The sequence below is a fragment of the Notechis scutatus genome, chromosome 11 (assembly GCF_049901735.1).
Source record: "Notechis scutatus isolate UNSWTSFEM ecotype Mainland chromosome 11, rNotScu1.2, whole genome shotgun sequence".
In the NCBI taxonomy this organism is placed as follows: Eukaryota; Metazoa; Chordata; class Lepidosauria; order Squamata; family Elapidae; genus Notechis; species Notechis scutatus.
Window position 1 is genome coordinate 4,934,099 of NC_142019.1, and position 26,703 is coordinate 4,960,801.

The 26,703-nt window shown below is 40.3% G+C and overlaps 1 protein-coding gene across 1 annotated transcript; it reads left to right on the forward strand.

Annotated features, from left to right (window-relative positions):
- The first annotated feature begins 670 nt into the window (after positions 1-670).
- On the forward strand, positions 671-26,552 carry BNC1 (basonuclin zinc finger protein 1). The gene is made up of 5 exons (XM_026677148.2): positions 671-895; positions 14,171-14,273; positions 15,479-15,714; positions 19,058-20,940; positions 22,224-26,552. Exons 1-5 carry the CDS (start codon positions 887-889, stop codon positions 22,900-22,902), a joined length of 2,910 nt encoding a protein of 969 aa, XP_026532933.1. The 5' UTR covers positions 671-886; the 3' UTR covers positions 22,903-26,552.
- The last annotated feature ends 151 nt before the right edge of the window (positions 26,553-26,703 follow it).

Below are 26,703 nucleotides of genomic sequence, written 5' to 3' on the forward strand. Positions count from 1 at the left end.
AGAGAGAGAGAGAGAAGAGCTAGAGGAAGGGAGAAAGAGGGGAAGAGAGAGACAGAAGAGGGACAGGGAGGGAAGGAGGGAAAGAGAGAAAAGAGAGCTAGAGGGACAGAGAAAGAGAGGGAAGAGAGATGAGAAAGACAAAGAGAGAAAGGGAGAGAGGGAGGGACAGAGAAAAGAGTTAGAGGAAGCGAGAAACGGGAAGAGAGAGAGAAGAGAGAAAGGGAGGGAAGGAGGGAAAGAGAAAAGAGCTAGAAGGAGGGAGAAAGAGAAAGAGGGGGAAGAGAGAAGAGAAGAGAAAGACACAGAAAGAAGAGAGAAAGGGAGAGAGAAGAGAGCTAGAGGGAGGGAGAAAGAGAAGAGAGGGAAAGAGAGACAGAAAGAGAGAGAGGAGAGAAAAAGAAGAGGGAAGGAGGGAAGGAAGGAGAGAAAAGCTAGAGGAAGGGAGAAAGAAGAGAGAAGAGAGGGAGGGAGAGAAAAGAGAGAGAGAGAGAGAGAGAGGAAGGAGAGAGAGAGAGAGAGAAAGTGAGGGGGAAAAGAGAGAAGCGAGAGGAACAAGGAAAAGAGAGGGGGAAGGAAGGAAGGGAGAGCAAGAGATAGCAGTCCCAACTTCAGACTGTGGGCTCCCTAGAAGCAGAGCCAGGAGTGGGTGGTATGGGGGGGGGAGGCGGAGTGGTGTTGGAGGAGATCTGATTTCACTCCCCTGTGTTGAGCATACACAGGCGTGGAGGTGCACCGCTTCAGACGAGGGTGAGAGACCAAAGGCTAAGGATGACTCTGCCTCTTTTACTTGTACAGACAAGAATGTTTCCTGGTGGCTCTTTGTATAACTCACAGCGGAGGGGATGGGAAATACTTGTATAGCTCTCCAAACATATGCCGAGTAAGAATGTCGGAGGTAAGGAAAGTTGTTTTTTTTTTAAATTTTTTAAAATAACCGTCCGTGCATGGAGTCGGAGGGGGACGCTGTCCCTACACCTCTTCCAGATTCTCTCTCTCTCTCTCTCTCTCCCCCCTTGCTCCCCTTCTTCGCCTTCCTGGCAATAGCTTGAGTGTCCCGGACTAGCAAGCAAATAGATTTCAAGCAGATTCTTGTCCTGCATGCAACGGTGGATTGAGCTGCGGGACCAGGTTTTGCAGAATCATTTGTCGGGAGTCGCAGCCTTCTCATTCTTTGCTGGGGAGGAAAAAAAATATCGGATTTGTTTCAAAGGCACGGATGGCCAAGAAAACGGGTTTTGATTTTTTTGGGGGGGTGCAAACTTGGGTTCGAAAAAGAGGTACATCTTCGGTTTTTTTGCTTCCAGGTGGTTGGAAACCCGTTTCGCTCAAGTTTCTCCGGTCCCTGTTGCCGGAGAAGAAGAAGAAGCACCTGTAAATTGTGACGAGCTTGGCAGCGTTTAATCCCTACCAAGTTTTGCACGAGCAATTTAATTTAGTACATACGAAATGCATGATTTGTGTCTCCCACATGTTCTGAGTGGACGGCTCTAAGCAGATAACACGACGGTTGTGGTGATACAGTTGTGTGATGTTGAGTGATATTGAGACCGGACAAAAGTGATGTGGCCACATCAATTTGAGGATGGGGTGGGGAATTCTGCCCTTTATCCTGCCTCAAAAATGTGATTCCGGATGTTATTTGTTGATATAGTTTTTTAAAAAGTTCAAGACATAGTTTTTTTTTAAAAAAAAAATGTTTTATTCACCATGCTTCAGATAACAGACCAAGCGCATCCTCTCTTTACATGATATGTGGGTGCATGTATAATGTACATTCATGCACACCATGTGTTCTCTGCATGTATTTGTCTGCACTGTTTTGATAAGTACTGAAGGTAACAGATTGGGGGGAAAAGGTGTTTTCTAAAGAAGTAAACCTGTGGATAACTTCTTCTGTTTTTGAGATATTAAAAATACATTGGTGTGTGTGTGAGTGAGATTAGTCCATGGGGCATAAGAGAGGATATAAAGAACATCTTAAGAGTGAGGGAGAAAATGAAAACAAAATATCTTTAAAAGCATCCAACATTACACTCTACAAACTTTTACAAAGAGAGAAAGGAAAAGAAAAAGAAAATGCAAAGAAAAGAAACCATCCTCTCCAAAAAGGGAAGAATAGATTTTTGAACAATTCCGCTATTTCTTTTCTCTTTTCATTTTAATTACGCATACTGGAGGTGCTGTTTTGGTTCAGATTATCCCCATAAGGAGTTTAGAAAAAAGCTTTTTTTTTTTTAAGATCATGCAATAGCTTGGCAGCGTGAATTTTTGGGAGGTGGATCGTTTGTCTTATCTTCTGGTGAACTGTTCCGTGTTGCAAAACCTTGAGGCGTGTTGTGTTGCCTTTATTTTATTTTTTTATTTTTTTAAAAAAATAAAAAACTTTCCGGGAGCCTGGAAGCGAAAAGTCAACTTCATTAGTTTCAGTGATGGCACATCAGCGCTCGGCTGGTCTTGTCACTTCCTTCCAGCGACTCCTCGAGCATGACGAGGCTGCCCTGGTTTGGAAAAGCTTGTAAGGATTTGTCAGCCAGATGTGACAAGATCAAGGAGCGAGTCAAGGAAGAGATCTGATATTAATCAGTGCATAGCTCGGAGCCAAACTTTCTCAAATGCAGTGTAGAAACATGTTCTTCGCATCGAAGCGCACTCCTTTTGTGGCTACAGATATGCCACTGTGCACTTCCAACAGTTGGAGAGAGTGCCAGCTAATCATGTTTAATTCTCCAAAGATGAAAGTTTCAGGAGGAGGGGAGGGGAGGGGAGGGGAGGGGGGGGAAGAGTTGCCCTTGTTCTCTCTATTCCTCCCCCTCCTTAAAAATACAGATTGCTGCCACTCAAAGGTGGAATATATAGGTTTTTCTGAAAGTCCTGGTGTCTTGGTCCCAGCCAGAAAAAGCCCACTGTTTTTATCCACTGTTAGGGTCATGATACAGGAGATCTGTATCTTCCAGGAGATCTTCCCATCTTCTTTGGATGGATTTTCAGGATTTGGGATGATTTCTGCAAACCCTTCACTCTTCCTTGGCTGTTGAGAAGTGGTGGTGGGATCCACCATCCAGAAAGCATCTCTTGCAATGGGGGATAGCATCTGGCAGGCTGTTTGGTGCAATTTAATCTTTACTCTGAATCCAGCCATCTCTCAGACTGGTTACCTTCCTTTGCTATGTTCAGTTAGGTGTCTCCCTGATTGACAGTAGGATACAGAATCAAAGTTGTCATTTTCGGATGAATTGAGCCTACAGGTAAAAAGAGAAAAGGTCTTTCCTCTTTTAGAACGGTTACAATTTACTATTTATTTTGACACCCTCCTCCCAGACTGACCTGTGTAAAATTACAGCAGGAAGTCTAGGCTGCCAGGGACCAAAAAAACAGTTCATAGAGGAGAAAGACAGATTGAAAAAAGGATTGTCAACAAGGCTGGTTGAGTAGCTCTTCAGGGTTCAGGAGCACTCCAACCGAGGTTGCTAGATAGAGGAGATAAATAAGAGGAGATGACCAACCATTTCCACATCTACCTCCAGAGTCAACTAGTTCAGTCAATTAGTTTAGCATACTCTGTTCACAGTTAGGTTAGAGTAACAAATATCCCAACCCAGTCCTTATTTCAATTCCTCTTTATGAAGGATGTAAACCTGTAAATTCCAGATGCTTTTTTTCTAGCCATCGTGGAGGGCAAATCCCATTGTCCCCCAACCAACAGAACCATTGACCAAAACTAGTTGCAGTTTGATGGGTAACCCAACATACCTGGAGGTTGCCAGATAAAGGAAGCACCTGTAGATGCTGATTTCAGCAACGAACTGCAGGTTTTATTGCAATCACAATTGATTTGGTTAGAAAAATGACCCCATTTGAAGTGTTCCCCCCCCCCCTTAGCATCCTATCATTTGACAGATGCATCCATGAAATGCTTTCTTTCCTGTTAACATTGAACTTAACTGGACTATGGATAAGTTTATGCCTTCTCAGAACACTTTAAATCAGAGCACCCCTCCGAATGTTAGAAATAGTTTGGGAATCTTTTGAGGTTTGTAGGGAGATTCCGTGATATTTTAAATCTGGATGTCCCAAAGGTGCTTTTTCAAGACGCAACTGGACTTTCTGGTTGTTTTTTTTCAAGACTGTTTCACTTCTCATCCAAGAAGCTTCTTCAGCTCTGAGAGTCCAGTTGTCTCCTTTGGGACAACCATGACCTGGATAACTGAGAATCTCCACAGATATTCAAAGCTGGACATATATATATATATTACGCTGGTCTCTGGCTGTAATAAAGATTTGATTTGTATAAGTTCAAAAACATCCAAGAGGTTGTTTTTTTCATTTGACTCTGGAAACTTCCTCAAAGCTTACATTCCCGCTACTTTGGTGAGTTTTGAGACATAGTTAATCTAACACTCAATAGACTGCAGTCTAAAGAAACACACACTGTAAATCTCACACAGGTGAAATAATCTGCTATGAGATGCTAGGGGAGGAGAGGAAATGCTTTGGCCCATTTTAAAAATAAAAAGCTTGAAACAAAGAATGCATTTGTTTCAAATCTGGACAATCTACAGGAATGGTCATTTTATTTAAAATGCAAAATGCTTCATTGTGATATAGAAGATGGTAATTTATCAATACTTATCAAGGATGCTAATATTTGATGAGCAAATTTTCAAGATTCCCAGCAGTTTTCCCTTCTTATCTTTAACTCGTCTATGGTTTCAGACAGCTCTTGAAATAGAGGACTGTTCTTGCTCATTTAGCTAGCCTTCACACCTTGTTCAAAATATTCTAGTGTACTGAGGTTTTCCCATTCTTGGAGCAGCCATGGAGGTCAAAGGACATCCCAGTGAAATATAAATTGGCATGGGCAGTGCTTGGGCAGGGGGTTGGACTGGATGACCTTATAGGTGATCAGCCTATAAAGTGATCAGTATATTTGGAATTCAGGTGTTTTTCCTCAGCTTCCTCCCAAATCTGAATCAATTTGGAACATCTTGAGAAGAAACCTGTAGGTCTAGCTGACAAACTGGTAGTAAATTGTGGGATTTTTTTGCCCTGAATTATGATGGCTAAATTCACCATCAATATATTCCAACTGCTCATGATTGCTATGGTCACCAGGTGACCTGAAATGAATTTTGTGGATATAGATCAAAGAATAAGTTTTGTTCTAGTTTTTTGTCTCCTAAATCTGTTCTCTACTGTTCATATTATTAGCTCCAAATTAATTCACCCCGCTTCAAACTTTTCTCAAACAAATAATGTTACTTGTAAATATATAATTCTGCATGCCACAAAATATTTAGCAAAGACCTTGACATTGAATTACTTCTGATTCTACTTTGAACACAACCCTTCCAGTAATTGTTGTATGTAAAAATCCTTAAAGGAAATTGTTAAATATTATCTTGCTTGATCTCAGGAATCTATGATCCAGCTAGAATTAGGCTTTTGTCCCTTTTTTCTATTTTTTTTTAATGTTTTATATTTTGAGAAAGTTTATGGCTCAGCACTATTTGTATAGAAATTATCACAGGTTTAAACGACGGTATCTGTAGAACTGTTTAGAACATGCGAATTTTGACCAGGGATCAAGAGGTATGGACCTAATAGAAAAAAATAAAAATGTGCTTTTTAAAAATAGGGAGCATTGAATATTAGTTGCAGGGATAAACTGGAAAGGTTCATAAAAATTTAAGAGAAAATTGAGAAAAACTTAGAGGAAGTACTTTTCTTCTTGGAAATTTATTCCATTTTCCCCAAACCTAAGCTTGGCTACAAAACTATTTCTATTTCTGGAAATATGAACATATTACTGGAAGAATGTTTGTCTTCATGTTTGATTCCTTAGTCTTTAGAAGAATGGTTAAACAAGCTGTGAGAGTTTGCTTTGATGTTCAGAATAGCTTCAAATCTTAAAAGCAAAATTAGAAACTGTTCCTGGACTCAACTGAATACATGGATTTGTTCTATATTTCAAATTTGGAATTTTCTTTGTAAAGTCTATATTTCAACTTCACGAGAAATACTAGATTTTGAGTGTTTTTAAAATTTTGACTGAAGTAGTTTTTCAACAGAATTAAAAACAGTACCAAGTTTGAATGCAAGAATAAGGAAAGCTAATAAGAAAGTGAAATATCGAAAAAGGAAAGAGAAAGGGGAAGGGAAAGGAAAGGAAAACTCTAAAGAAGTGACTTCCAGTAATTTATATTCACGCTCTCTCCCTAAAGTTACTTCATAATTTCAGGCAGAGAGCAAGACACAGAGAGAGACACAGAGAGTCAAAAAGAGATTCCACAGCCATTCCATTGGCTGCATGCAGAAATAAAGGATTTTACATTTAGTTATTCTAATGATTTAAATTGCACATAGTGAAGACAATTTTGGTCTTAATCCAGAACCTGGATGGATCTTTATACCGATCTATTTCCCACTGCATATCCTCCTAATCTGCCAATTGTACAGTTGGAATATTTACTTCTTCTTGGATGTGGAACTGAACTGCAAAGCAATCTCCTCTTTTCAATTTCAATTAGGTGTGAAACAAGCCTGTCATGAAAATTGTTTTCAGGAAAGCGTTGTTTCAAAGTTTCTCAAAGATTTGCTGACAACTAGACCACTGTTGGGTTACCTGGTTCCTTCCTGAGTATCCATAGGAAAAAGAATGGGGAGAAAAAAAGGAATTAGATAAGGTGCATGCAATGGTTATGTCCTTGTTGTTTTTTCTACTTCTCATCTCTGTCACTGGAAGAACATCCGATTAAAAAAAAACCTATAAGAAATAAAGAGCACTTAGAAAATGCATTATTAAAATAGGACTGACATGCCGGTAATAAACTGTTCATCAACTTCTATTCATACTCTGAAAGGCCTGGGAGGCTGAATCTTCATTGGGAGGGTTCCTTCTGTTTTTTTTTCTTTTTCACTCCTTTGCTTATATACTTTCCCGTGTCCTTCCCTTTTTTACCCATGGAAATCAACAAAACAGGAAGTGGGAAAATAAAATGCTCCATGAGGAAATCTAAAATGAGACTTGGGATTCTTCTAATCATCTGGTTGGTGTCTCTTGAACCCTTCCTCAGACCATTTCAGGTTCTGAGCCATATTTTGGATGGATGTCCCAAAGGTGCTTATTAACTATAGATTGTCTTGGGGTTTTTTCCCCCGTGAAAATATTTTGCTTCTCATTCGCATCAGAGAAGTGAAGAAATGAAGAAACTTCTTGGGTGAGAAGCAAAACATTTTCAAGAAAAAAAAAATCCCAAGAAAGTCCCATTGTCTTTTGGAAAAGCACCTTTGGGACAACCATGACCTGAATGATTGAGAATCTCCATAGACATTTTGAATGGGTCTTCTGAAGTCTGAATCCCAAAGTGAGGGAAGATCAATCTAACAAATGAACCAACAAGGAAGAAGTTGGGTTAATGGCTTCCCCGTGGGCTATGTAGAACAATTACCAAGCCAATGGGAAGACTTTCCTGATGTTTCATTACTAATGGCTGGAGGAAACCAGTATGTTTCTTATTGTTCAGAGCAGTGGTCGCCAACCAGTGGGCCAGGGATCACTGGTGGTCCGCAAGAAAACTTTGGTGGTCTGCAGAGAAATGTCACCCCCAAAGCAATTAATCCAGGCTCTATGGGTGCCACAAGGCTGCACTGCCCACATGGCCCGCAGGAACACAAGGCTTGCTTGCGTCTCTTGCAGTGTGAACAACATGAGGCAGTGAGGGGAGGGGGGAAGGTGTGCCTTGCCTGGCCACTGGGCTGCTTCTTTCCGCTTCTGCTTTTGGCTGCACACAAGGAAAGCAGCAGAAGTCTTTCTTTCTCTCCCCCAAACTCCACCAGAAATGAGTCTTTGGGACCCTGCAAGGTATCCTGCTCCAAGAGGCTGCGCTGTCGCGACTCTGGCGGAATTTGGGGGAGAGAAAGGAAGACTTCTGCTGCTTCTGCTGCTTTCCTTGCATGAAGCCAAAAGTCTCTCTCTCTCTCTCCCCCTGAGAATGGAGCTGGAGACTATCCTGCGATCCCAAATAAAGAATGATCAAATGATCAGTAGGAAAACAGGGTGGGGAATTGTCCTGCAGACTTTTTTGGGGATTTTCCCAGGGTCTCTGGTCCGGGGGATTTAAAATTATGAGTTTGGTGGTTTGGACCCCTGGTTCAGAGGATTAAACTGCTTTACTAGCCAGTGAGAAATGTGGGCAAAGCTACTTATTACTCCAGGTGCTTCACTTTTGTGTATAGCTCAGGATCCATAGGCTGATTGTCCATCCTCTAGAGCAGGGGTGTCCAACCTTGGCAACTTTAAGACTTGTGGATTTCAACTCCCAGAATTCCTCGCTGAGGAATTCTGGGAGTTGAAATCCACAAGTCTTAAAGTTGCCAAGGTTGGACACCCCTGCTCTAGACATTACTTTTAAAACACTGCAAGATGTTCATGCAAAATCAGCAGACACATGTGAAGTTTTCCTTAGGACCAACCAAACTTCAGATAATAGACAGTTTTTTTGAGTTACATTCTTCTTCATAGGAGAAATATCGAAAGACTGGTGGGAAAAATGGAGCTGCTGCACAAGCTGAAAATGTGCTCCCTCTTTCCAACAAGATAAAGATGAGCAATTCTGGATCTGCTTTTTTTTTTTCTTACTATCCAGCCTGAAGGTATCTGAAGTTTGCCTGCAACTTTCTTATGAGGAGTTTTGTTAAATCCTTCTGTTTTTTCACTTCTTCAGGCCAATTTTCATTTGGTCACTGTAAGGGTGTTGCACTGTTGGGAGCGGTGAAATTTATAAAGTAAAGGGGCCTATGCAGTTTTCACTACAACCACTTTTAAAATAAACCCATGATTGTATTTTGTTCAAATATTTATCACACTTTCTGAATCAAGTCCAAGAAGCAAACAAAATATAGCGCATGAAAATAAAATAAGGCAGAATTTTAGTCATCCTTTAACATTAAGAGATATAAAAGGGAACATTAAACAACCCGGCAGATAAAACAAGCTCCATCAATAAACTTATCATAACTAATAAAACTCCCCAAATCACAAAAATAAGTGTGTTTGTACATTGTGGTAAATTTCGGTTGTGAGAGTCTAACTATTAATGATTTATCAGTTATGTTTTATGACTGGATACATTGGGTCGGCCTAGCCCCTTGTGGCTTAGCCAACAGATCATGTCTAATGATTTGGCAATGTAAGATGAATATATTACAATGGTGAATTGGAGAGGTTCTCCTAGATTAATATTGACAATTTGATGCCCTCCTTCCAGATTGCTGCTGGACTGTCACTTCGATAATTTTCTTGTATTGAGCTACCTTGATGAACTTTGCTTCCAAGGCCATAGGCTGCTTGTAGAGTGTCCAACATCCGCAGTTGGTCTTGTATCTGGTCAATACTTGGATAGAATACCTGGGGGTTCCAGTGTGAGTCATGGCTGACTGAAGACATCTCCATAAATAAGTGAGATAATGACCCACTGTGAAGAATGAAAGACTGGCTTTGGAGAGGAAGTCCTTCAATATCTCTCTACAGAAGGAGAGATTGGGAGATCACCCATGAATACTCAGAATCATAGCTTCTCATGAGGAGACTGTAAAACAGCACTAGGAGGTGGGGGAAATGGGAACATATATCTTTGTTCCCAGCCAAACTGACTTTCTAGTCACATGCTCCATTTAATCACTTTATGGACATTAGAGACTTTCAAAACAGTGAGTTTAATTTGATACCTGGTAAGTTTTGCCTTCTTTAGAGTTAAAATTTTTTAAACAGACTAAAGAATCTAAAATAATATACAACTGACAAAAACCATAAACAAAATGATTTAAGAAAGTTTGAAATAGATTTGGAAACCAGGAAGTTTTGGGATATTGATTATTTTTGCTCTAAAACAAGTATATTATAATCTTGAGAAATTACTGAAATGGAACTAAATGCTATCAAAAACTGAGGTTTAAATAAAGGTTGCAAATGAGCACTAGAGGAAACTAAAGGACCAGACAGAAAAGAATTACTAAGCCAGGTATCATTTTTTTCTTGTGCTTAAATATTTTTGAAAACTAGACTGAGATGTTGATAACTTATATCTAAGAAAAGATATAGATTTCAATGGATAAACTATTAAAAGCTGGAGAATTTTTACCTGACATGTACATTATAGAATTTGAGGCATGGAAGACAACAAACTTGAAATTACCAAAATGGAAATACAAAAGACAAATCAAGAAAAACATCTGTACATGGAATGGCTGTGAGAAGAAATCCTTGCCATTTTTTTTTTTTGTGTGGGATTTATAAAGTAGGCTGATGAAAGTGACTCCTTTTAAATACCAAAGAGTGATGAAATATTAAATCCTGCGATGCTACAGGAATGGTTTAAAAGTCAAGATTGTGCAGAGCAAAACGAAGGAATGTAAAGTTGGATTATTTGACCAGAGATAAAGGATTTGTTTTGATATTTCTGGTAACACCTAATGGACTTTTTGCTGAAATAGTTTGCATTAGTTTTTACTACACAAGTAGTCCTCGACTTACAACAGTTCATTTAGTGACTGTTCAAAGTTACAACAGTACTGAAAAAAGTTACTTATGGCCATTTTTCATACTTAACAACCGTGGCTTAACAGTTTCAGCGATTCACTTAACAATTGTGTCAAGAAAAGTCATAAAATGGGGCAAAATTCACTTAACAACTCTCTGGCTTAGTGACATAAATTTTGGGCTCAATTGTGGTCATAAGTTGAGAACTTCCTGTGTTTGTTTAAAACTTTACTTAAATCATTAATTTAATTAATTCAATTAAATTACCCAAACAAAAATAATTGGATGGAGGTTGTCTAGGAAATCCTGGGGTTGTAGAATGGGCTAGGGAGTAAATCCCTGAAGAAGCCACTTGCAAACCAGAATGTTGTGTCCATGCCCTTTACTAGGAGTTGAACTCAACTTGACAGAATCTTTCACTGTGGTAGGGAGGAACTGCAGACTGGGTGGTAATGAGGCAAATATAATGGGATGAAAAATCCCCAAATGTTGTGTGGTTCTTGACTTAGAGGATTACAACATTCTTTCTTACTTTTTATTGCGACTCTCTTGTCAACTACAGATGCATTTCATATTCTTTTTCAGCATATGATGTTTGCAAACTCTATCTAGTTAAATAACTATATCAAAACAATTCAGATAAATATTACTTACCAAACTAATTCTCAGAAACAGCCAGTTGAAATGAAGAAAAAGTAGCAAGAGTAATCAAATAATTGCTATATACTCTGCATTTGGAATGCTGAGTGCTTCCGCCTACATACCATAAAAGTGGGAGTTAATCAGCTTCAAAAATGAAATAAAACAAACATACTAATCAATACATTCAGTAGCAAAAGTACAAAATAATAAAGAAGCAGCCAGACACTATAAAAATGAAAAGGAATAATTAAGCAAGAGTTTTCTGCATAGATAATAAAATCTCTTTTTACAATATTGAAAAGGGCACCAGCTGAAGAGCATATAAATCTGGCTCCAAACCAACCAAAAAGACAGCAACTGTTTTAGCCTCCTGAAATGGTAGAGATTTATTATTACAAGAGGAAAAAATACAGTATAACCCAAACCCAAATCCATTTCTGAAAGTCAGAAGCTTAGCTTCAGCTCTTAAAGCTTTGCTTTGGATTATTCTTTCTTTGTTTATGGAATCATATTAAAAAGAGATGTAGACCAATAATTTGTGAAAGAATATTCAGTTCTTTGAAGTTTAAATCAGGAAGATCCTACTTCTATATAGAGGCAGCCTTGCTTGCTGGAAATTTCTTGCTTTAACACTAACTTGAAGGGGCAGAGAAATATAATTTCTTGAGATGCTTTGTGCTTTGTTTATTTCTGCTATCTCTGGAAAAGTTGATGGACAAGTCAGAGATGATCAATAATCTTTCCCCAAACCAGTTTTCCTTTCCATAATTCATCTTTTTTCCCCTTAATTCCTCTTCAAATCCAAGATGTACTTACTATCTTAGATGGGTATATGATGTCTGAACAAGTTGGATTATTCCTCATTGCAATATTTAAGAAGAGAAATATTCCAAAATACACAATTGAAGAAGAATAACCGTTATAATTCTATCTGATTACAATATAAAGGAAATCAGTCATGAATGAAATTCCATTTTTGCCCTGGCTGCATCCACCTACTATTTCAAGGAAATATACCCATAGAATACCACGTAGAGGCCTTTGAATCTCTTGGCTTGGGAACAAATGTGTAAGTTTTTGGCACAGTAGGATATACAAAACCCCTGTTTGGATTTAACATTCTGCTGCAAAGTAAGCCACTTAATGGCTTGTTCAATAAATCATAAGTTAAAAAAAAACAACACCCTGGCTTAGCATTCTGTGCAAATTCGCCCAATGAATAAACCAACTGTGCTAATCCTATCTTGCAACTTTTGATGTAATCTATTTTACAACATTTGTACTTCTCCCTGCTGAGATATTTCATGTCTTAGGGCCCTGGGAAATGCGGTTGCGGATGGTGAAATTCGCTTGCCTTTTTCTAAGGGTGTCTTGTTCCTTGAAGGCGGGGTGGGCCAGCGTTATCGAGAGAGAAAAAGAGAGCCACCTGTGCATAAAATCTCATGTTGTTACAAGCACATGTGAAGCTCAGTGTTAGGTTCCAAAAATCAAGAGAGGCTCGTTGTGCTTCTTCCTACCAAATATCTTTACTGTTCCTTGCCTATAGACAGAATCTTGCCAAACTAAAGCATGCTAACATCCCCATAAAGCATATATTAAGGGAACTACTAAGAAGAGCCATCTTCACCCTCTTTCTCTCACACAAACTATCAGAACTGAGTTGTCTCTTGCTTCTCTATAATGCACACCCACCCTCCCTCTTGAGAATCCTGACAACATTCCATCACACACAAGTGAGAATCTCATTTGGAAAGGTCAAAAGGAAGAAATATATGATGTTACTACTGTTACGTTGTTAGTTGCTGAAGTGCTGTGGACTGGTGCCACTGGGGTTGGGGCAGTGGTGGGATTCAAATAATTTAACAACCGGTTCCCTGCCCTAATGATTTCTTCCAACAACCAGTTCACCAAACTGCTCAGAAAGTTAACAACCGGTTCTCCTGAAGTGGTGTGAACTGGCAGAATCCCACCACTAGGGTTGGGGATCCCTGCCTTAGAGAATAAGTCAACCCCCTCTTCTTTGTGATAGATCCTGAAGTACTGGAAGACAGCTGAGCAACTTTTCGGTAAAATCCCTGGCAAATTTGTCATGACGATGAATATAGGAAGCCCGAAGGCTTCATTGAATCTCTTGGAATTAAAACACACAATACAGCAAGAATAATATAATCTAATAATTATTATGAGAAGAGGCAGGCCAACTTGAGAAATATTGCTGCCTCGAGCAAAGTTACAAAGGGTGTTCCTACTTCCTCCCCACGTCAAGGATGGATTTTTAAGGCTGGATTTTTTTGTTTTTGCACTTGATGCAGAAAAGCATACCAGATTCCTTGGTGACAGTTAAAAATGTAATTATGATATATTAAGGTACTAATGATTTATTTTTCATTAAATACAGTGGTGTATCTTGTTTCATGACACAGAAAATCTGCTAAGCTAGATAGCCAATTCATGCTGTTTTACAAGCTGGGATACAGATACGGGAGGGCTTCAGGTTGGAGGCTGGATCTTCAAGGACTGAAGCTTGCAAGGCCAGAATCATTATCAAAACACATTGAGATGCCTTCTGTGTTAAGAATAAGAAGTGAGACACCAGAATCCCATATTCCTATAAAGGCTGGATAAAATAGTGTAAGGTATAAATCCTGGCTTTGTTATATGCTAGATTCCTGAATTTTGAAGTAGGTTTGAAGGAACTTGTTTAAAGAACCATAGGGCTGGAAGGGACCTTGGAGTCAACCCCATGCTCAAGGCAGGAGACCTTATTCCATCCTGGTCAAATGGTTGTCCAGTCTACTTTTGAAAACTTCTAGGGATGGAGGTCTTTACCTGCTTCTTTTACAGCTACATCTGAATCTTGTCTTCAGCTCTTCTATTGACCCTCAAGTATTGGTTGAGTTTCTAGACAGAGATTTGCTGCTCTGCGCTGGGTGGAGCCCTGGTGAGATCTTTACTAAACTCTTGATTTTTGCACATGTTTTCTTCTTGCAGGCCATCCGATGCACTCTGGTAAATTGTTGCTGCCAGTGTTTTAAGACTGGAAAAATAAACCAACGGCAGTGTGACCAGTGTCGGCATGGATGGGTAGCTCATGGTAGGTAGTATATTACGATGCACTGAAATTCTTTGCAATGGGTTTGATGTGTTTGTGAGAAAGCTTCATTTGTGGTGTTAATTTAAAGTCAACTCAATTAGATCTACAAACCGGTTGTCTGAAGCAAATTAGCCGGTCTGTTTGAATAATTGAGCAGTACAATTGATCCTTCGGAATGAGTTTTGCCTCTTAAGCATGTACAGGTTTTTTTTTTTCTAAACTTATTTAAAAATCTGAACTGGATAACTTCAATGTGAAAACTGGATTAAGATGACTGAATGGAGTCAGATCTAGTTTCCATATCAAATCAAATTTTGATTTAATTTGTACACCTCTGATTTGTACTACCTCTATTGTCCAGCTGTCAGCTAGTTGTACAATTAGATAAATATATAAATCTAGTCCTCATTTTTACATGCCAAAGCTGATGATAAGAATAAGAAATAAAAACCTGGAACATTTCTTATATGTAATTTGTTTTGGTGTTGTTTCATTTGAGGAAAAAATGCTATATGGTATTAATCTGCTTTGCAAATCAACATGTGCTGAATTAACTCTTACAAGTGAAACTGTGGGTTTGAATTGGAAAAGAGACGATTGGTCTAAGACTTCTGTCTCCCAAACATTCCAAATTTTCACTTCTGATTGATTTTTTTAAAAAAAAAACTATCAGTTTTTTTGGGGGGGTTACATGCAAACCTACCTGACTTAAATCCTGTAGGTTTCTACATATTTCTATGTATATTTCCATCCAGGTCGGTAAAATGAGGACCCAGATTGTTGGGGACAATATGCTGACTCTTTAAACCAATTAGAGAGGGCTGTAAAAGCACTGTGAAGCGGTATATAAATCCATGTGCTATTGCTAAATTCTAAAGATTATAGCACCTGATTTATTGCAAGGATGAGCAATCTGTGGACCCAGATGTCACTGTACTATATCTGTTTCCCTTGTCATTAGCCATTTCCTGGAGTTGCTGGGAGTTTTTATTTTTGCAATAGAGGAAGACCAAATCACTTGCTTATTGATCAGATGTTTCTAATTTGTCAGGCCATAAAGAATGATGTTGGAATGGCTGTTAAAGCATTAATTACTGAACGATCAGATGGATAACAATTCCTAGTTGCTGAGCCGCTATTGCTCATGTGGGTTGTTTTGTACCCAGTTATTCATAGGTGCCTTCATTTTCTTTTCATTGTTTCAGCTTTAAGTAAACTAAGGATCCCAAACCTATATCCAACCAGCCAAGTGGAAATAGTCCAATCCAATTTAGTCTTTGATATAAGTAGCCTCATGCTGTATGGAACTCAGGCCGTTCCTGTCCGTCTCAAAATCCTCCTAGATCGTCTTTTCAGTGTCTTGAAGCAAGAAGAGGTCATACACATCCTCCATGCTCTGGATTGGACCCTTCAGGACTACATACGGGGTTATGTTTTACAGGTAAGCGTCAAATTCATGGTTCTTCCTAACAGACAAAAAGGGCAGATAGAAAGGGAGGAAGCATGGAGCCATTGGAGTCTATATATATAAAAGCGCATCACAAAATCTCCAGAACCGTAGAGCCTACAAACTTGAAATTTGGCACGTATGTTCCTCTTGGCTTCTAGGTGCTCACTAAGAAATGATTTTTCAAAATGACCATCAGAGCTTTAGTATTTCGTATATTATTATTAACACGCTCTGATGCTAAGGAGTTCTGCTCCCCCTCCCCACCTGAAAAGAATTCTGTTCCAAATGCAAAACACAAGGAGAGGAGAGGAGTTTCAGTTTCAGTTTCAGAGCATCAAGCAGCTTTAGTACAGAACAGTTGAGCTAAGCCACTCCCAGGCTCCTTGCTGTCTCCTTGCTCACACAGTAAATACTGTTTTGGTTTCCAAACAGCCCTCAACTCTCTCACGCACTGACAGGACACTAGCCAGATGAATATATATAGAGTGTCTGTAGAGATTCTCAGTCATCCAGGTCATAGTTGTTCCACATGTGCTTTTTTTCAGGAGGCAATAGGACTTTCTTGTTTTTCTTTGAAGACATTTCGCTTCTCATCCAAGAAGCTTCTTCAGCTCTGACAAGATGGGAGGATTTATATTCCTTGCAAACAGCTGGTCATTTGCATTCTCTTTAGAGAATCATTGAGGCCACTTGGAGGTTTATCTGCATCTTCAGGGTCACTTGAGTGGTGCTAATGGCTCCTGTAGTCTGCTTTTTTTTCTCCTGAAAATCCCTTCCTACTCCCATGAACAACCTTTAAATGGTGTGGGAATATGAAGGGATTTCCAGAAAAAAATGCAGACTACAGAAACCATGAGCACTGCTCAGGTGACCCTGAAGACACAGATAAACCTCCAAGTGCTTCAACAACCCTGAAAAAGGATGCAAATGACCAGCTGTCTGCAAGGAATATAAATCCTTCCATTCCTTCACCATCCAGTCATTGCTGAAGAAGCTTCTTAGATGAGAAGAGAAACGTCTTCAAAGAAAAAACAAGAAAGTCCAGTTGCCTCCTGAAAAAAGCACCTTTGGGATACATGTATACGATTGGCGCAAGGAGTTAATGGAGCTACAGATGATGTGTATTCTGCGAGGTAATGGGGTGAAAACGATGTTTCCAATATTTGACTTTTTTCATTGAAAACCAGTGTCTCCATTTTTGGCAAAAACAACACCCCATAGCGAACAATGGCTTCGCTTAACGACTGCCATTAATAAGATCATAAAATTGGATCGTCACATGGGTGACTGCTTTGTGACCGTCTTGACTTACAACCTTGCGCTGGTGATTTTTCTCTTCCTTTACAGATGTTCTGTTGCAAAGTTTTAGCACTTTTGCTTGCTGAACTGGTGCAGAGTCCGTGAATATTCTTTGAGGGCATCAGAGCCACAATAACCAAGGATGGCAAAGGCTTCATGACCAAATGTCATTCACTGCCTAATTACCGATCCAAGTGGCACCCTCTTAGGTTTGACCTGCATCAAGGATAGACATCCACTCCACACAATACCCATTGCCCACCTCTCCGCTCCTTGTGCTTCCTTCCTCTAATGTAAAGTATGATTTACATTATGTCCCCAATAAATATTTAATGCCATTGATAATCTTGCTTTTTAGTGTTAAGATGAAGAAAAAAAAACCAGGCTCAATTACCTTGAACCTCTTTTGCATGAAAAATTGATGACGATGCGTTCGTCTTAGAAAACCTCTTGCGTGCCCAGTGAAATTTCTCAGTAGGCTATCAAATACATGTTCTGTCATAAAATATTTATTGTAGTTATTGGGGAAAGTTTGGTAGAGGTTGGAGTTTGAAAGAACTCCAACACTCTAGTGTAATTACAGCTGTGCTCTGTGAACCAAAGAAGGATCGATTCAGGTTCATTTGTTGTCTGATCTTAGCACAGAATATGATTAAAATTGCAGAGAAAGAATACTCAACTTAGAAGTGGAGGCTAAATCTACTTTTGGTTGCTCCAGTCTGTTGCTTTGTACTTGGGTTTTGTTCCACCGGCACATATCCTAACATTATTGGGATTATCGCAAAACACTTTCCAATCATCTGTTAGAGTGTCTTTTAGAAAGAACTGAAGGTGATTGAAAACCAAGAATAGCAGGGCTGTAAAGGTGTGCTGGCAACCTGTCCACAGGTATATCAATTATGTGGATTTCGCTAGGCAGAAGTCCTGATGTCTCAAAAAGCTGAGGTCAGCAACTAGCAGAGGCCAAATTGCTCCTAAGACAGGGTGCTTTTTTTGATCGGGCCTGGCTGGTAGCATTTTCTTCCTTTCCTGCTGGATTTCTTGAAACAGCTTGAGTGGAACAAATCTATATACAAAGAAAGGCTTCCAAAGCACTTTGCAACTTGATTTAAAAAAAAAAAAGTCATGATTGAAAAGGAAAAGGAAGCAGAAAAAAGAAAGAAGAGCAAAATGTAATTTCCACATTTTGGGGGGCGCATTTTAAAGTCCCCATCTTGCCATTTTGATCCCAGCCCGAGGATTTTCAGAGCCATGGTGGTGCAGTGGTTAGAATGCAATATTGCAGGCTAACCCTGCTGACTGCCGGCAGTTTGACAGTTCGATTCAAGATTGACTCAGCCTTCCATCCTTCCAAAGTTGGTAAAATGAGGATCCAGATTGTTGGGGGCAATATGCTGACTCTGTAAACCGCTTAGAGAGGGCTGTAAAGCACTGTGAAGCAGTATATAGGTCTAAGTTGCTATTGCTATTTAAGTTTCCCATTGAAAGAAGAGAAAAGGTCTCCCAATTTTAAATACTGTAGAGATTCTCACTCATCCAGGTCATGGTTGTCCCAAAAGTGCTTCTTCAGGAAGGCAACTGGACTTTCTTGTTTTTCTTTGAAGATGTTTAACTTCTTATCCAAGAAGCTTCTTCAGCTTTGATTGGATGGTGCGGAATGGAAGGATTTATATTCCTTGCAGACAGCTGGTCATTTGCATCCTTTTAGAGGGTTGTTGAAGCACTCCCAATTATTTCTCATGATCTCCCAATTTGTCTCCACTTCTCTTTCTGCTGTACTCTGAGAAATAGATATTTTGGACAGCAAGTAGACCAGATAAATGAAGAAGAGCAGCTTGCATATAAGACCAACATCTAGACTCTCTCCTCTTTTACAGGGCAGTGGAGAGTGCTTTACTTGTTAGAAACTAAACAGAACATTTCTCCCTTCAGTCACCCTGGAGTCAACCCAATTCAATGAACTAATCTTCTTTTCTTTTGAGGCTGGTATGTTGCCCTTTCAAGTGTATTGTTACTATTATTTGTCTTTCTGAAGGATGCGTCAGGAAAGGTCCTGGATCACTGGAGTATCATGACCAGCGAAGAAGAGCTGGCTACCTTGCAGCAATTTCTACGTTTTGGGGAAACCAAGTCCATTGTGGAGCTGATGGCCATTCAGGAGAAAGAAGGGCAATCCATTACTGTCCCAACAACCACAGCCAGTATGGATATTAGAGCCTTCATCGAAAGCTGCAATCAGAGAAACTCAAACCTTTCTGCTTCTTTAGACAAAATGCACCCCATCCACGTCCATCACTTCGAAAATGTGGTCAATAACATGGCGTTTATGCTGCCCTTTCAGTTTTATAGCCCCGTTCCTCCACCTCTGATTGGTTCGCTCCCGGAGAGGCTCTTGATGGAGTCCTCTCAAAATCACAGCCCTGACTTAAAACAAGACGACTACGTGCCGTTTGCTGAAAACAGTTTCTTAACTTCCAACCCATCATTTCAACCAGAAAAGGAGAAGGGAGTCATCAGCCCAGACCTCACTTTGAAACCGAAAGAGGACGTGTCACCAAGTGGTTTGAAAACTCAGACCGTGTCCTCCAAGCTGGAAGCAAGCCAGGTATCTCAAGAAACTAAGATGAAGTCAATGGACAGAAATGGTTCCGGAATAAGGAAAGGGCGTGTTTTCTGTACGGCCTGTGAGAAGACCTTTTATGATAAGGGCACTCTGAAGATCCACTACAATGCTGTCCATCTGAAAATCAAGCATAAATGCACCATTGAAGGCTGCAACATGGTGTTCAGCTCGTTGAGGAGCCGAAACCGTCACAGTGCCAACCCCAACCCAAGACTTCACATGCCCATGAACCGAAACAACCGGGATAAAGATCTCCGCAATGGGTTGTCCATCCGAGGTCTGGAGGAGAACAGATCACAGATCTGCCACATGCCTCCTGATCACAGATCAGTTCCTATCTATGGGAGTTCTGGTATCGATGCCAAAATCCAACCAGGTTTTCACCATAGCGGACACAACGGTGTCCTCTTCCCCAACTTGAAGACAGTGCAACCAGTGCTTCCTTTCAACCGCAGCCCGGTTACCCCAGCCGAAATAGCAAACACACCAGGTACACTTCCTTCTCTACCTCTGGTTTCCTCGTCCGTACCTGAACCGCAGGGGTCCAGTGAGTTGCCCTTTGACCCATTGCCTAAGAAAAAATCCCGTAAGTCTAGCATGCCGATCAAGATAGAGGCAGAAGATGTCGACGCCACTAGCCCAGCTAATGAAGTGGCCGGTTCAGAAGATGATGGGACTCCAAAGGCGGTAAGTGAAGGGCCTGTGGAGATGGGGGTGTCTAGGATAGGAAAAAATACCAATCATCTCATGGAAAAGCAATCTCACTCAGAGGCGTTGGGGACGCCCGTTTCCAAGGTTGGAGGGCTCAAAACTGTGCAGGCTGTAGAGACAGATAACCAGTGCACCACAATGGACAAACTGCATAAGCCAGACCAAGACAAATCGCTAAGAATAGCCTCTTGTGAACATGCACCCAATGAACACCACAATGTGACCAAAGCAGCATCTGAGCCCTATAACAGCTACCTTAGAGAACCGTTGAATTACAGGATCCCAATGAACAACTGGCCCGAACTGCATTACCACTTGCTGAGTGGAAGCGGTTTCAGCACGCTATCCAACCGGAGTGTGGCTTTTCCTGAGTTTGAAGCGTGTAAAGAGATGGACCACGGCTCTCCACAGGCGCTGGGCCTTCCACAGGAGGATGCCCGCTTTCGTTGCGACATCTGCCTGAAGACCTTTAAAAACCCTTACAGCGTAAAAATGCATTTTAAAAACGTGCATCTAAAAGAAATGCACGCTTGCGTTGTGGAGGGTTGCAATGCCGCATTTCCCTCACGTAGAAGCCGAGACAGGTAAGGATGGATTTGGGCAAAATCACTGTGTACCCCTTTGTGTTTAAAATAAATGGGTGCACACAAGAGGGCTTCTTTTATGTTTTTGGGGAGGGATGCAACAATCTGTCACGCCTGCTTTACTGGCCCATTGCGCTCTTTTGTCAGAACGGTATTAAAACGAAAATCCATTGCACTAAACTCTGCTTTTCAGAAGGTGAAGAGGAGATCTTATAGCTGGTAGATGATGAGAATGGAAAAGAAATCAATTTTTAAGACAGATTAAGTGGGTTAAGTACTGCTTCATATTCCACCTTTTTTTAAAAATAAAAATTATTGGGAACCAATTTTTTATGGGGGTTGTTTTTTTCCTTCCTATCCATGTTATAAAGTAAGGCTGAATAATAATGTCTTTCTAGAAATCACAGTAGAAGATCCCTTCTCTTCACTAGACTAAAAATAATAAAAGTAAAGGTTCCCCTGCACATATGTGCTAGTCGTTTCCAGCTCTAGGGGGCAGTGCTCATCTCCATTACAAAGCTGAAGAGCCAGCGCTGTCTGAAGACATCTCTTTGGTCATGTGGCTGGCATGACTAAACACCAAAGGCGCATGGGACACTGCTACCTTCCCACCAAAGTGGTCCCTGTTTTTCTACTTGTATTTTTTACATGCTTTTGAACTGCTAGGTTGCCAGAAGCTGGGACAAGTAACGGGAGCTCACCTTGTTATGCAGCGCTAGGGATTCGAACCTCCGAACTGCTGACCTTTCTGATCGACAAGCTCAGCGTCTTAGCCACTGAGCCACCGCATTCCTTTTCACTAGACTAGCCATGCCCAGTTCCTGCAACTGTTCTTCATATGTTTTAGCCTCCAGTCCCATTTAATATTTAACAACTTTTTAACTCAGAGGTGGCATTCAGCAGGTTCTGACCAGTTCTAGAGAACCGGTAGCAAAAAATTTGAGTAGTTTGGAGAACCAGCAAATACCGTCTCTGACTGGCCCCGCCAACCCCATCTATTCTCTGCCTCCCAAGTTCCAGTTGATTGGCTGGGTCTTCTTTGGTTGCCCTGCACAGGAGAACAGAACTGGAAAGCAGGTTAGTGGGGTGGGGAGGGAATAGGATTTTGCAGTAAACTTCCCCTGCAATGCCCACCAAGTCACGCCCACCAAGCCACATTCACAGAACCGGTAGTAAAAAAAATTGAATTCCATCACTGCTTTGTTATTTCCCGCCCCCCCTCAAACAGGAAGTTTCCCTGTTCCTCTGTTTTTTACTCTAGATATTTTTCTTTTTTCCTCCAGGCACAGCTCCAATTTAAACCTTCACCATAAACTTTTAACGAAAGATCCTTTGGACATCAACAAGAACCATTTCAACACCATCAATCTCTTGAAGGACATGGCCAAAGACGTTTGCCCAGAAGCCTGCTTGAAAGGACATCTGGAGCAACACACCTCGGTCATTTTCAAAAGCACCAACCGGACTGGCAGCTTGGTTTTCCCAATGAGCACGATCGCACAAGCCTGTCCCAAGAGCTGCAGGCATGACCCCGTTGAGGGAGCCGTTCTGGATCTGAGCACCACGTCTAATGTTAAATCCGAGAGCGGAACTCACTCCTCTTGGGATTCGGACGGAAGCAGCGAAGAAAGCCCTTTGGAGGACAGCAACGAAAGCTGTGAAAGTATTTGCTGGACGCCCAATGAAGAGCTTTACCGAGACTGTTGCCCGGCAGAGGCCCCTAACCCGAATTTCCCAACTGCACCTTCCGGCTTGCCGATCACCTGTCACCTCTGCCAAAAAAGCTACAGTAATAAAGGGACGTTCCGAGCCCATTACAAAACCGTGCACCTCCGTCAGCTGCACAAATGCAAAATCCCAGGCTGCGATACCATGTTTTCTTCTGTTCGCAGCAGGAACCGACATAGCCAAAATCCCAATTTACACAAGAGCTTAAGCAGGTCATCCTACAGCCCCCTGTAACAGCTCAGTATTTCAGAGTATTTCAGTGGCTGTTGTGTTCTATTTATCATTTCAGCTTCTCCTTCTTCTTCCCCACCCCCCACCCCCTTATTAAGTATTAGAAAGAGGCACAATTTCATTTACTTTTCCTTACACCCTGTTCAAAATACGAGGTGCGATTCCACTCTCGTTCCCATGCACCCAGCCAATGGGTTAGGTTTTTCCTACTGTAAACATTAAACATTGACGCCAACGTAATAGATGCAAAGCTGGCCCAGAAAATGATATCCCTTGAGTCAGATTTTTTTTTCCTCTTCACTCTTCTCTTCTGTTATAAGGCAAAGTCCAGCTTGTGACACCAATGTTTTGCATTTTGACATCCAGATAACCATTATCAGAACCAGTCCTGTCCTTGTTTTAATGTGTAGCTCCTCCCTTCAGTTGACCTGACAGTATTAAATTCATGTGGCGGTTTCCCCATAACTTATTATTGTATGCCTTGGGAACAGATAGGTGGTAGATTTAAGAAAAACTGTAGCATTTGATTCTGGAGTTCTTGGGGACAGTAGAAATTCGGTTTGAAGACCCATTGTTGGGTGGTGTTCTGCTCCGTGGCTTGAATACTGTTCTCAGCACATTTGAAAACAGGAGAATTCCACAGGTTTCCTTCTCTCTCTGAAGAACAGAGTTGGCTTCAAGATGGACCTATGAACTGCCAGATGCTAAAGCCACTCAGCAGTTCTTGGGTGTCTCTTGAAACTTACTTCCAAGCAACCCCGTATTTTCCTTTGCAAGGAAACCAACAATGCAAGTTCTATTTTTTTAAAAAAAATTGGATAGACTTTCCATTGACTTTTGAGAGGGTTGCATGAATTATATACAGGACTAGCGAAACCTGAGATGCATTCGAACATTTTGAACCACAAGTAGGACATTTTGAAATGCAATCGATAGTTTTACTGCACTTTTTTTATTGCTACGTTGAGAAAAATTAAATCCTAGGGGGAAAAATGTATTCCACATTTTCCAAAATTTGGCAGGAAGTGACGCAAAAGAGGGAAGATCGATGAATATGAAATCTGCCTATTGTGTTGATGTACAATGGTGAGCTGGGCAGAAGACCGATATTTTATTACAACTTTAATAAGAATTGTCCACTGACTTTGATGATGTTTCTGTTTTGTATTAGCACATTATTTAGTTTAAATGAATAATATTCCGCATCCTGGTCATTATGCATATCAGTATGGTGTTATGTCTTATGCACTTAATGACATTGGAATTGGTCTTACATTTTATTTAAAGAACATTTTCGTTCCAGGTGATTGCATTACTGTGGTTATGGATGCCACGTGCAAATATGTTTGGTGAAATAACTATGAGCAGTGAAAGCAATTCAACAATTTTTTTTAATCACTAAACCTTTGAATGATATATATTGATATCATAGGTTGATCCATTGTATTCAGCAAGCATGAAGCCAAAGGCACATTAATTAACTATATATATAAAATACCAAAATGATTAAAAAAAAATGTATTTGTTTGTTTCTTTGACATGGGATCTCTCTCCTCCTTCCAGTTGGCTACATTTGAAAGTCTTGTAATTTGTTGTTGCTGTTGTGTAATGTCTGAATAATATTAAGTTAAACAAAAATAGTTTTTTTACACTGCATTTAAGATAAACAAGGCAAGCTATATATCTTGGATACTCAGTGATTAATTTATTCTAAGCCAGAGAATGAGTACTATCCCATAAAACCCAGTTGCACTAAGTTGCATTATTGTTACTCTGAGGTGTAAAGGTTGCAGATCCTTATTATTGCTAGAGTCTTAAGATATTTTTTTAAAAGCTAATCAACAGTTAGATTGAGTGGGGGCTCCAGATTCATAAGGGAGGGGACCATTTATATCACCAGCTGAGCTATTTCCAAAGAAATCATCAGTTATAAACTGACTCCTTCAAACCAAATTGGATTTGTGCACTGATTCCAAAATGGGATTTTGAAGACTAGATAAGAGAGAACAAAGGTTTAGAGCAGGGATGTCCAACCTTGGTAAATTTAGAATCTCTTCTCCTCTCTTCTCCTCTCCTCCTCCCCTCCCCTCCCCTACTCTACTCTACTCTACTCTACTCTACTCTACTCTACTCTACTCTACTCTACTCTATTCAAGACTTATGGACTTCAACTCCCAGAACTACCTGGGCTGGTTAGGGAATTCTGGGAATTGAAGTCCATAAGTCTTAAAGTGGCAACCCCTACTTTATCATGTAGACCCAATATGTTTAAATCCAAAGACTGTTTTGTGTGTTTTGGATGGAAATTCATCCATGACTTGGAAGATCATAATGCTGTAGCAGCATTGATATTTATATGAAGGTTGAATGGAATGAGTTAGCAGAAGACAAGAGGGAAGACCTATGACTTGCAATAGGGTTAATAAAGTTGGCAAGTCTCTTTCCCATTCCTGCATTTTTTGTTATAAATAAGAACATATTTTTAAAAGGAGCAGATGCTGAATACTGTGGATTCTTTAGCATTTCAGACTTTCTCCTCCTGCAGGAGAACAAAAGGAGGTCTCAGAAGTTACTCAGGAAAGCTCATCCTGTTCATAAACTTTGACAGCATTACTAAAAAGTGGTGTGGAGATGTAATAAACCAGTCTGAATAGAACGGGCCAGATTGATGCCATTCCTATGTTTAAATATGCCAAGCTATGCCCAGGTGTTTCATCAATGCTCACAGACTAAATAAAGCAAACCCAGATAACACTTGTAAATAGGGTGTAGCTGTGCCATACACCAAGTGTACCTAAAAAAAAATATCTCAGGGAAACAGCTCATTGTCGAGAGGAAGATAATCCACACACGCAAAACTATTGGCAATTCTCAACCTCTGAAAAGGGGATTTGGGGTGATCCTTTTGTGGAGAAATGTTGCTTTAGCAGATACTCAACACAACAGCCCTAGGGAATTACAGATCTAAGAAAACAGAGTAAGTTGAGTGTAACTACATACTCAAAGCGTAGTTTTGAGTTTGTCCATAGCACTGAAAAAGATGGACAGCTTCAACCTGCATTGTTCTCCTAGGTTGTTGGTGGGACAAATGGGATCAAAATCACCCAGAGAAAAAACTAGGAACAGGATCAATCTGAATAATTAAACATTCTGTTTAGTTTTGTTGTATACAAACATAGGTATTCATTTCAGGGTTGGATTCCCTTTTTCAGGGTATGACTTTTGGTTGGAAGACAAGTTAGGGCAATCTAATCCCATATGGTTTCATGATTAAAAGTAAAACTTTCTCCTTTATTCCAGCCTTACTGAATCACACACTCTAAAGAGGATTGGGACCTCAACTCCCATGCTGCAACTTCTAATGGCCATATTGCACTAATATGTACACCATCCAACTGAGGTCAAGGTAGCTAGACATAGAATTCAAGCCCACCATATCTTTTTCCATAGATTTCAAGTCTGCTTTTTAATTTCCCTTGTTGTTGATGTTGTTGTAAACGTGCTTACTTTTTTTTAATGCAATGAAAGAAATGAGTGTTGTAAGTGAAAATTGTACTGCTCCCATCTTACATTTTCTTACTATTCTGCCAAAGTAATGCTGTTTTGTATTTCTCCAGAAATTTTATGTGTTAATAAAAATGTATAACACTGTCTCTCAGTTGATCCTAGCCAGACTCGAGCCACATTGCAAATAGAAGTGAGGGACATGGGTGAATATTGTTCACAAAGTGGTCCACATGTTGGGAGATAATATCAAGAAGGTCCTTTCTATTTATATATTTATTTTATTTTATTTGGTTTATC